This window comes from Phacochoerus africanus, chromosome 4 (genome assembly GCF_016906955.1).
Source record: "Phacochoerus africanus isolate WHEZ1 chromosome 4, ROS_Pafr_v1, whole genome shotgun sequence".
Lineage (NCBI taxonomy): Eukaryota > Metazoa > Chordata > Mammalia > Artiodactyla > Suidae > Phacochoerus > Phacochoerus africanus.
Window position 1 is genome coordinate 134,993,934 of NC_062547.1, and position 12,544 is coordinate 135,006,477.

General features: G+C 35.5%; 1 protein-coding gene across 1 annotated transcript in view; it reads right to left on the minus strand.

Annotated features, from left to right (window-relative positions):
- Positions 1-12,544, minus strand: part of KIF3A (kinesin family member 3A) — a 70,326-nt gene that overhangs the window by 17,613 nt on the left and 40,169 nt on the right. Inside the window, 5 exon segments of the mRNA XM_047778601.1 lie at positions 509-607; positions 9,053-9,217; positions 9,220-9,226; positions 9,536-9,733; positions 10,129-10,268. Of these exon segments, the coding sequence (XP_047634557.1) occupies positions 509-607; positions 9,053-9,217; positions 9,220-9,226; positions 9,536-9,733; positions 10,129-10,268 (609 nt within the window).

The following is a 12,544-nucleotide window of genomic DNA, read 5'->3' on the forward strand; positions in this document are numbered from 1 at the left end:
ATTCATACTTAACAAGTGTCCTATAACAGGTGAGTATGAGACTGCATTTTATAGAAAATATATTTTACAGTCTATTAAAAAATAGAATCCGCCTACAAATTTATTACTTAAAAACTCAATGACATCTAAAGCCTAATCACATTTGAAAAAAAATCCACATTATCCTAATTTTCTAAAAAATTTAGGTTCCTAACACAATAAAGTTCTTGCATTAAACTAAAACCCCATATAATATTTTAAAACGGTATATCCACTATCATAGATTGTTATAATTTGAAATTGTAAAAACAAAACAAAAAACCCAGAACATACGGTATGCTGATTCACCTAGAAACAGGAGAACAGTATAGGAGGAAAAAATAATGCAAAATTAACCAGGCATACTTCCTCTGAATTACTACCACAATTAAAAAGGGAAAAATTAAAGGCATGCACGCAACTGCCTGGGAAATATTAAATCATTAGCCAGCAATCTCGGTTAATTTCTAGAATACTAAAAAGAACTTACCTCTTCTTTTTTTCCTTTTCTCTCCATCTTCTCCAACCTCACCCTCTTCATCCTCCTCCTCCTCTGATCCACTGATATCAGAGCCTGATATTTCCTCCCCTTGAATGGAAGAAATTTAATACAATTTCTTTTTTCTATCACATCACCGGATATTTAAGAACTGCCTATATCAACTTTCTTCATTAAGTTTTTGCACCCTAAACAGAAGTTCCCAGGCTGTCAACTTGTGCCACTGTAGCAACCCAAGCCACATCAGTGACAAAGCCAGATCCATAACCTGATGATCCACCAGAGAACTCCCAAACTTTTTATTTTTTTATTTTTTCATATATATATATATATATTTTTTTTTTTTTTTTTGGTCTTTTTGCTATTTCTTTGGGCCGCTTCCGCAGCATATGGAGGTTCCCAGGCTAGGGGTCTAATCGGGGAGCTGTAGCCACTGGCCTACGCCAGAGCCACAGCAACACGGGATCCGAGCCACGTCTGCAACCTACACCAGAGCAACGCCGGATCGTTAACCCACTGAGCAAGGGCAGGGACCGAACCCGCAACCTCATGGTTCCTAGTCGGATTTGTTAACCACTGCGCCACGACGGGAACTCCCCAAACTTTTTTAAATTATAGTTGTTTTACAATGTTGTGTCAATTTCTGCTGTACAGTAAAGTGACTCAGTCATACATACACATACATTCTTTTTCTCATACTATCTTCCATCATGTTCTATCACAAGAAATTGGCTATAGTTCCCAGTATTATACAGTTCCCAGTCATACATACACATACATTCTTTTTCTCATACTATCTTCCATCATGTTCTATCACAAGAAATTGGCTATAGTTCCCAGTATTATACAGTAGGACCTCACTGCTTAACCATTCCAAATCCAACAGTTTGCATCTAACCCCAAATTCCCCCTCGGCAACCACAAGACTGTTCTCCATGTCTGTGACTCTGCTTCTGTTCTGTAGATAGGTTCATCTGTGCAATATTTCAGATTCCACATATAAGTGATATCATACGGTATTTGTCTTTCTCTTTCTGACTTACCTCACTTAGTATGAGAATCTCTAGTTCCATCGATTTGCTGCAAATGGCTTTTTTTTTTTTTTTTATGGCTGAGTAGAATTTCACTGTGTATATGTATGTACCACATCTTCTTAATCCATTCATCTGTCAAGGGACATTTAGGCTGTTTCCATGTCTCAGCTGTTGTGAAGAGTGCTACTATGAACACATGGGTGCATGTATCTTTTTGAATTGTAGTTTCATCTGGATATATGCCCAGGACTGGGATTGCTGGATCATAAGGTAGTTTAGTTTTCTAAGGAAGCTCCACACTGTTTTCCATAGTGGTTATACCAATTTACATTCCAACTAACAGTGCAAGGAGGGTTCCCTTTTCTCTACACCCTCTCCAAGATTTGTTATTTGCTGACTTATTAACGATAGCCATTCTGACCAGTGTGAGGTGGTACCTCATAGTAGTTTTGATTTGCATTTCTCTAGTAATTAGTGATGTTGAGCATTTTTCCATTTTCCTGATGGCCATCTATATATCTTGAGAGAAACTGTAGTTTAGACTTGCATATTTCTAATAGTTATATTGAGCATTATTTCATGTGCATCTGTATGTCTTCTTTGGAGAAACGTCTGTTTAGGTCTGTTTGCCCATTTTTCAATTGGGTTGTTTGTTTTTTTGTTGTTGCTTTGTATGAGTTGTTTTTGTTTTTGTTTTTTTGGAGATTAAGCCCTTGTCAGTTGCATCATTTGCAACTAGTTTCTCCCATTCCACAAGTTATCTTTTCATTTTTTTTTTTTTCACGGTTTCCTTTGCTGTGCAAAAGCTTGTGAGTTTGATTAGGTCCCATTGGTTTATTTTTTATTTTTTGGTCTTTTTTGTTGTTGTTGTTGTTAAGGGCCACACCCACAGCATATGGAAGTTCTCAGGCTAGGGTCTGAATCGAAGCTGTAGCTGCCGGCCTACGCCACAGCCACAGCTACACCCAGATCCGAGCTGCGTCTGCAACCTATACCATAGATCATATTACGACAGACCCTTACACCACTGAGTGAGGCTAGAGATCAAACCCGCATTTTCATAGCTACTAGTCGGGTTTATTACCGCTGAGCCATAATGAGAACTCATTTTTATTTCTATTGCCTTGGGCGAATGACCTAAGAAAACAATTGTACAGTTGATGTCAGAATGTTTTGCCTATGTTCTCTTCTAGGAGTTTGATGGTATCTTCTCTTACGTTTAAGTCTTTGCGCCATTTTGAGTTTACTTCTGTGGATGGTGTGAGGGTGTGTTCTAGTTTCAATGACTTACATGCAGTTGTCCAGTTTTGCTAGTACCACTTGCTGAAGAGACAGGATCTCTTTTTCCCATTTTATATTCCTGCTTCCTTTGTCAAAGATTAACTGACCATAGGTGTCTGGGTTTATTTCTCGGTTCTCTATTCTGTTCCATTGGTCCGTATGTCTGTTTTTGTACCAGGACCACATTGTCTTCACTCCTGTAGCTTTGTAATATTGTCCGAAGTCTGGGAAAGTTATGCATCCTGCTTTTCTTCCCCCTCAGGGTTGCTTTGGCAATCCTGGCCTTTAATGGTTCCATATAAATTTCTGGATTATTTGCACCTATATTCACTGAAGATATTGGCCTGTAATTTTCTTTTTTGGTAGTCTGTCTGGTTTTGGTATTCGGGTGTTGATGTCCTTGAGAGTGTTACTTCTTCTTCAATCTTTCAGAAAGTTTAAGAAGGATGGGTATAAGTTCTTCTTTGTATGTTTTGTAGAATTCGTCTGTAAAGCCAACTGGTCCTGGACTTTTGTTTATAGGGAGTGTTTTATTATATATTCAATTTCAGTTCTAGTGATCAATCTTTTCAGACTATTTCTTCTTGATTCAGTTTTGGCAGGCTTTATGTCTCTAGAAAGTCTCCATTTCTTCTAGGCTGTCAAATTTGTTGGCATATATTTGTTTATAGTATCTTTCTTATGGGTTTTTATATTTCTGCAGTATCAGTTGAGATTTCTCTTTTTGCATTTCTTATTTGGGTTCTCTCTCTTTTCTTCATGGTAAGTCTGTCCAGACATTTGTCAATTTTGTCTACCCTTTCAAAGAACCAGCTCTTGGTATTATTGTGTTTTTGTAAAATCTCTATTTTATTGATTTCCTCTTTGATCTTTATGACTTCCTTCCTTCTGCTGATTTAAGGTTTTGTTTGCTCTTCTTTTGCTAATTCTTTTAGGTGGTAGGTTAGGTTGTTGAGTTCATATTTTTCTTTTTTTTTTTTTTTTTTTTTGAAGAAGGCCTATATCACTATCAACTTTCCTCTAAGAACTGCTTTTGCAGCATTCTATAGATTTTGTATAGTTGTCCAACTCTTATATTCTTAGACAGTATATCAGATACATTAACCTTGGAAACAGATATGATGTACACAGAATATTTATTTTTAAAGTTCCTAAAGAGAAGTTAAATTCTGATCCACTTATAATTTCAAATGATTAAATACAGTTCTAAATGTTCTATGTTAGAGTTAATATTTCAGTCTTTTTTTAGTTTTTTATTTTCTATTATAGTTGATTTACAAGATTCTGTCAATTTCTGCTGTACAGCAAAGTGACCCAGTCATACACATATATATTCTTTATCTCATATTATCCTCCATCGTGTTCCATCACAAGTAACTAGATAAAGTTCCCTGTGCTATACAGAAGGATCTCGTTGCTCATCCACTTCAAATGCAATAGTCTGCAGCTATTAAACCCAAATTCCTGGTCCATCCCTCTCCCTCCCTCCTCTGCAACCACAAGTCTGTTCTTCATGTTCATGAGTTTGTTTCTTTTCTGTGGATAGGTTCATTTGTGCCATATATTAGTTTTCAGAGATAAGTGGTATCATACAGTATTCATCTTAGGATGAGATTTCCATCCGTGTTGCTGCCAGTGACATTATTTTGTTCTTTTTATTGCTGAGAAGTATTTCGTTGTGTATATATACCACTCTAAGGATGGGCATTTAGGTTGTTTCCATGTCTATTAGGTTGTTTCCATGTCTTGGCTATTGCGAATAGTGCTGCAATGAACATAGTGGTGCATGTATCTTCTTCAATTAAAGTTTTGTCCGGATATATGCCCAGGAGTGGGATTGCAGGATCATGTGGTAGCTCTATATTTAGCTTTCTGAGGTACTGCTATACTGTTTTCCATAGTGGTTACACCAATTTACATACCCAAAGTGTAGGAGGATTCCCTTTTCTCCACACCCTCTCCAGGATTTGTTATTTGTAGACTTACTAATGATGGCCATCTGACCAGTGTGAGGCAGTATCTCATAGAAGTTTTCATAGGCATTTCTCTAATAATTACTGATGTTGAGCATTTTTCAATATGCCTGTTGGCCATCTGCCTATTTTCTTAGAAGAAATGTCTATCCAGATCTTCTGCCCATTTTTTAATTGGGTTGTTGGGTTTTTTTGTTGTTGAGTTGTATAAGCTGTTTGCATATTTTAAAGATTAAGCCCTTGTCAGTTGCATCATTTGAAATTATTTTCTCCCATTCTGTAGGTTGCCTTTTTCTTTTTTCTATGTTTTCTTTAGCTGTGCAAATGTTTTAAATTTGATTAGGTCTCACTGGTTTATTTTTGTTTTTATTTCTGTTATCTTGAGAGAATATTTCAGTCTTTACAAAATATGATCTCTTTTGCGGAGCATTTTCTCCTCAGTTTTCTGTTTAAGATTTTACATAATTCATTCAACCTGTGTATTTTCTAAGAGCCACAAATCTGTCATCTAATACAGTGATCCCACATTTAGGACTATACCACATGAAATAATTCAAAGTAAGAACGGCTTATTTGTACAATGATTACTTTAACCTAAAAAACCAAAGGGAGTAATTAAGCTAATATTAATGCAAATCAGTACTATATTACCTTCCAAGTAGTTATTAAAAATTACTATCGGCCATCCATTAATTTTTTTTTTTTTGTCTTTCTGCTATTTCTTTGGGCAGCTTCCGTGGCACATGGAGATTCCCAGGCTAGGGGTCCAATCGGAGCTGTAGCCACTGGCCTACGCCAGAGCCACAGCAACACGGGATCCGAGCCGCATCTGCAACCTACACCACAGCTCATGGCAACACCGGATCGTCAACCCACTGAGCAAGGGCAGGGACCAAACCCACAACCTCATGGTTCCTAGTCGGATTTGTTAACCGCTGCGCCATGACGGGAACTCCCATACATTAAATTTCTAAGAAAATAAAGTAACTGGGAGGGAAAAAGTAAAATATACACCAATTACAAGGTAATATTTGAAACTGTAAATATAATATGGGAAGAAATCAAGAGTCTTAAGAGAAGAAATTGATTAAAAATATTTTGTTTCATAGGCCTGCTAGCAATGAGCACACTTAATGCCCAAATCTTAGTTTCTAAATACCATCCTCTGGGAGTTTCCACTGTGGCTCAGATAGTTAAGGACCCAGTGTCATCTCTATGAGGATGTGTGTTTGATCCCTGGCCTCATGGCACAGGTTACAGATGTGGCTCAGATCCAATGTTGCTGTGGCTGTGGTACAGGACAGCAGCTGCAGCTCTGATTCAGCCCCTAACCCAGGAACTTAAATGTGCCACAGGTGTGGTCATAAAAAAGGAAAAAAAAATTACCATTCTCCAATGAAAGAACAGGGGAAAATATCTGATTTTAGGGACCAGGTAAGGAAAATACAAAATGAGCCCCAAACATATGTGGTGCCAGAAAGTGAGGAAGTGCTCAAAAAAACAACCAAACTGATGGGAATATGCTGAAAGCTATAGGAACTACACTGAAGGAGCTCTTAATGGCCAAAGCTGGTATAATTTGAGCAATAAAATAAACAGCAATAAAATAAACAATGATATTATTGTATTATAACTCACAGACTAAAATAAATACCTACATGTCCATAGTAACATAAATAAAAACCTGAATAAATAAATTATGGGGAAAAAGAGATCGCTCTTTCTTAAAATAGAATTTCAAACACTAAACACTAGAGGGAACAAGGGGAAGAGAAAGTCCCACTGAGCAAATGCACATAACTATTACTGGATGCTAAAATTAGTGGAAGAAAGTATGATGAGAAACAGGACCTCTGTATAGCCTCAAAGTGTTATCTCCACAAGACAGACATAAATGACAAAGGAAATAACAAAATAGAAGATTTATAAAAAACTTATAATTGTGAGAGAACTATGGATAAATTCAAATTGAGGAACATTCTACTAATATATGACCAGTACTTTTCAGACGAGATCAGGCACGTTCAGGGTGGTATGGCCATAGACTGACCAGTACTTTTCAAAAGTATCAAGATCATCAGAGACAAAGACTGAGAAACTGGGGGCTGAGGGAGACTAAATAGACATGACAACTAAATGCAATGTGATTCACAATTGGATCCTGAACAAGAGAAAAAGGACATTCCAAAGAAAATTGTATTACTGTAAATTTCATGGTGTCAATAACTGTACCATGATTATGTAACATGTTAACATTAGACGAAGTTGCGTGATAGGTACACAGGAACTCTCCTTGCTATACTTGTTGCGTTTTTTACAAGTCTAAAATTATTTCAAAATAAAAACTTTAAAAATATTCTTTTAATGTTTTTGCCTACTTTTTAATTGTTTATATGATTAACTCCATTAACTGGCTTATAAAATTCTGTTAACTGGATTATAAAAACAAAATGTCGTAAGAGCACAAACAAAATGAAATTTATTAAAAATGAAGTCAGAAGTGAAGTCAGACAATGAGGCACCAACATCAAATGCTATCACTTACATGTGGAATCTAAAAAAAGGACACAGTGAACTTCTTTGCAGAACAGACACTGACTCACAGACTTTGAAAACCTTATGGTTTCCAGATGAGACAGGTTGGGGGGTGGGAGGATACACTGAGGGTTTGGGATGGAAATGCTGTAAAATTTGGTTGTGATGACTGTTGTACAACTATAAATGTAATAAAATTCATTGAGTAATTTAAAAAAAATAAATAAAAATAAAAATGAAGTCAGCATTACCATATTATCCAGCAATTCTACCTTTGGGTATATACCCAAAAGAATTGAAAGCAGACTCAAACAGATATTTGTATACCCACATTCACAGCAGCAATATTCACAATAGTGAAAAGGCAGAAGTAACCCAAGTGTCCACCAACAGACGAAGGGATAAGCCAAACATAGTATATACACAAAATGGAATATTATTCAGCCTTAAAGAAAGGAAGGAAATTCTGACACATGCTACAATATGGATGAGTACTGAGGACATTACCCTAAGTAAAATAAATAAGTCGGATACAACAAGAAATTCTACATGCATGGGGTACCTAGAAGAGACAAATTTGTAGAGATAGAAAGCAGAATGGTAGGTTACCAGGAAGAGATGGGGTGTTAGTGTTTAAAGGGTACAGAGTTTCATTCTGGGATAATAAAGTCCTGGAGGTGGATGGTGTGATGGTTGCAGAACAATGTGAATGTACTTTATGTCACAGAACTGCACACAAAATAGTTAAAAGGTAAATTTTATCAAAATAAATAATATTTAAGAAGTTCAGCAACATAAAAGTATACTCTCAATATTAACAGATCTAAGAAATTTCACATCTTAAAAACATACTGACTATAAATACCACCTAGTGGTCACATTTAAAATATCAGATTCCCTTATCTAAGGCAGCTCAATTATCACTTTTTCTCAATAACCTCTAGAGTTTATTGACTCAGCACCATCTCCAAAGGTTTATGATGGTGGCATCTCTGGATTTCACATCTAATCTAACCTGCAGATTGAGAAGAGGCCTCTTCAAAGCCCTTTACTCACCCGGTACACAAAGGAGCCCTACATCAATTAGTTCTTAGCATGAAGGTTCAGGGAGTCACTGAGCACCTAATGATGGCTGCAGAACTTCTCACCCTCATGAATAAGTTCTTCAAATTATCTAATCTACTAATATTATCTTGTTAGAAAAGAATTCCCAAAATATAATCTCATGTTCAAATTTAAGCGTTGAAGCATATTTTCAAGGCCATGCAATGAATTTTTACTTACAGTGAACTAGGTTAACCCATGATTCTCTGACAGCTTTGTTTACTTCACATAATAGTGATGATACCTTTCATAAACAACTCTGGTCACTTTCACTAAATACATATATGGTAGAACCTGCTCTTATAGAGGAACAAACAAAAATCATGATTTAATAAGTGTTCATATGAAATCTTTACAAAAGATCATAGGGATTGAGATGAAGGTTTAAACAAATTTTTAAAAATCACATACATAAATACTATAACTTTACTTGAGCTTAATAAAATGCCAAAGTATGTAAATATCGAGTTACACTGCAGAAATATTCCTTTAAGATCAATGTTAGAGGTTCAAAGAATTTTTAATAGGTGATTTTTATTACAATACGTACTTGTTAAACAGCATATTTTTAGCCAACATTAAGATTAATTATCTTGAGAAAAAGTTACCTTCTTCAAGCTTTTTTTTCAGTTCTTCTATTTCTTTCTGAAACTGACGAAGCAAAGCATCCTTTGGATCTTCATTAATTCTAGCTTTATTTTTAATATTCTTAGCACGATTAGCATATCGTAATGTACTGATGGTTTCATCGTAATTGTAATCTGCTGGCCCATATTTGCACACTGTTGAATTATAAACACAAAACATTTTACACTTGACATAGTTAAAATTAATACTGCCATTACAAATAAAATCAAAAAGAAATTTGGAGCATATTTCCACACTGGCCTTCTTGAAAAAGAGGGCATCACCACATGGGTTTACAAACAGTATAACTGTAGGCTAGCACACATGATGTACTAGAAAAATAATCATACATTTCAAAAAGTAAAATAATCAACAGTTTTTAAATTTTTATGAATATCAACTACTGACATAAACAGGAAGCTTAAATTTCCCTAATGATAACTATACTACCAATAAAGTCTTACCATCATGGTTTTTGAATTGCCTCCTAAGGAATCCTGAAGAAGCCGAGTCAACTTAGAGTTTCGATAAGGCACATGAGTGCTTTTTCCATCAACCAAGGCAGAAATTACATTACCAAGGGTGGAAAGCGAAAGATTGATTTTTGTAGCTTCTTTTAGGCGCTGTCCAGTAGCTCCAGTTTTTGCTTGTCTTTCTGAACCCTAGCAATAAAGAGCGACAGAAACAAAACTAAAATAAAAAATACATAATATTCTTCCCAAAGTTAAAAAACTTATAACTTTTTTTTAACAATAAAACATCTGCTATCTGGAATTCACTTCAAAACAAAACTGGAAGGGAAGAAGTGGCTGAGGGTAGAGATGAAATAGGACTGACTATGAAATGATAATTAATGAAGTTGGGTGATGGGTACATGGGAAATCATCAACTTATTCTACCTACTTTTATACAGAGTTGAAATAGTACAGAGTTAACGAGTTAAACACAAACAACTTTAAAATGATACATATAATCACTCCCTTTCACTTAAACTATTCAATTATAAAATAAAAAGAACTCACAAGAGTTATGTCTTAAGTAGCATCTTGTTACTTACAGCAAGATCTACAAGATGGAGCTTCCCCATCCTGACATGCATGTTTCCATCAACGCCTTTTTCACTGCATTCTATAGTAATGGTAAAGATGGCATGGGAACGGGAACTGTGTTCATTCATATTAGTTGCACCAACAGAACCTTGAATAAAAGGAAGAAATTCTTTAAAACTGTAACAACTGGGAACACCTTTAAAAATAATTAAATTACTAAATTTCATCACAGCCAAAAGCCTGAGAGCATGGCTAAAATATAAAAGCTTAAGTGTAATTAGCCATTATTAGAAATTTTTGACATTTTATGTTGATAACAAAAATTGTAATTTTTTCATATTGAAGAGGTGATTTTAGGACAAAATACTTAATTTAAATTACAACTATTACAGGCCCCAGAAAATAACTAATTTACATTTAAAAAAATCTTAAATCATTCAAAATATTAACTGCTATTTCAGCTTTCTCTAAAAAGTACTATGTGTTGAGAATCAACCACAGGAATACTTGCATATATACGATAGATAATACAAGGATATTTATTCAGTGCAGAATTGTGTGCAACAGAGAGATCAGAAACAACCAACAGGACAATGGTGAACCACTTACAGAATAGTCACACTATGGATTACTAACCAGTCTTGAAAAAAACATAAGGTAGAGGAGTTCCCATCGTGGCTCAGTGGTAACGAACTCGACTAGTATCTTTGAGAACACAGGTTTGATCCCTGGCCTCGATCAATGGGTTTAGGATCCAGCACTGCCATGGGCTGTGGTGTAAGTAGCAGACATGGCTTGGATCCCTGCGTTACTGTGACTATGGCGTAGGCCGGCAGCTGCAGCTCCCATGTGACCCCTAGCCTGGGAATTTCCAGATGCCCCGAGTGTGGCCCTAAAAAAAAAAAGCAAAAATACTAACAATAAGGTAGATCTGAATGACATGGAAAGATACCGGTAATACATGAACTGAGGGGGGGGAAAAAGAGAAGAATGTAGAATATAATTCCATTCTTGTAAAACAAAAGTATCCATTCAAAATATGCTAAGAATTTGTGTGCGTAAAATATTTACATGAATATATTGTGCAAAGAAAAAGATATGTTTTGATTTTTTTTTTGTCTTTTTGCCTTTTCTAGGGCCACTCCCTCGGCATACGGAGTCTAATCGGAGCTTGTAGTAGCCGGCCTACACCAGAGCCACAGCCAACGCCAGATCCAAGCCATGTCTGCGCCACAGCTCACGGCAACACTAGATCCTTGACCCACTGAGCAAGGCCAGGGGTCAAACCTGCAACCTCAGGGTTCTGAGTCAGATTCGTTAATAACTGCACCACAACGGAAACGCTTGTTTTGATTTTATAATAGGCATTCACTGGTTTTTTCCCTCAAATTTCAAAGTACTTAAAGCATATTAATTTAACCTAAGACCAAAATTATTTTCTCACTTTATATTCATGTAGAACTTTTCCACGCAAGCTGTGATCTTAGAACTTAAACATTAAAACATATTCTTTATTAGCAAACGGCTATATTAAAAATCAGATAACCAGAATGTTAATTGCACTGATAAAGTAAAGCCAAGCCCAATGAAGAAGGGTAAATGGAAAATCAATGGAGGAAAATGCCAGGATTTGTGATGCCATACTACATTTTCAATTTTCTTTTAAATCAAATAATGAATTTATGAAAATTTTCCAAAAATACAAAAAACATAAATTTGATACCACTTCAAATCATCTAATCAGAAGTGACACACACACACACTTCCACAAAATAGTAGGTCTTACTTTATTTTCTGTTTCCTTCCACTTAACATTATCTACTACATATATTTCCCTGCAAAAACAACTTGAAATCTTTACTAAAACTTGTTTTGCTGTTCTCTTACTAAGAAATATTTGGGATTATTTCCCATTTTAGGTCTTCATAAGGGACATTAATGTGAGCATCTTTGAGCAGACACCTTTCTTTCTCTCTAGAATTATATCCATGGGATATATTTTCCAAACTGCAATTATCTGGTCACAGGATAGGAACAGTTTTAGAGGTATGTGATTATCAAATCCAAATGCAGCACTGCTTTTGAATTTCCAATGGGAGAGAGAATTTAATTTGAAAATGTCATATTAAATGTTTTAACAACTATTATTTTTTGCAATATATGTGTAATATGCTATTTATGATTGTAGTATTTCCCATTATGAAAACAAAGCAATGTAACAGACATGGCGTCAAAAGTGACCTACAATCCCTAGGAGAACAGCTTGCAGCAATCAAGTAGATTCAATGCTCCAACCTACCGACACATCACATAATGGAAATAAAATATAACACCTCTACAAATTTTTTGTCAAAATATTTGTTTTGGAATAAAAATTAAGTTGTATGTTTTTCAAGAGGGTATGGGAAAACTTATCCTATAAAT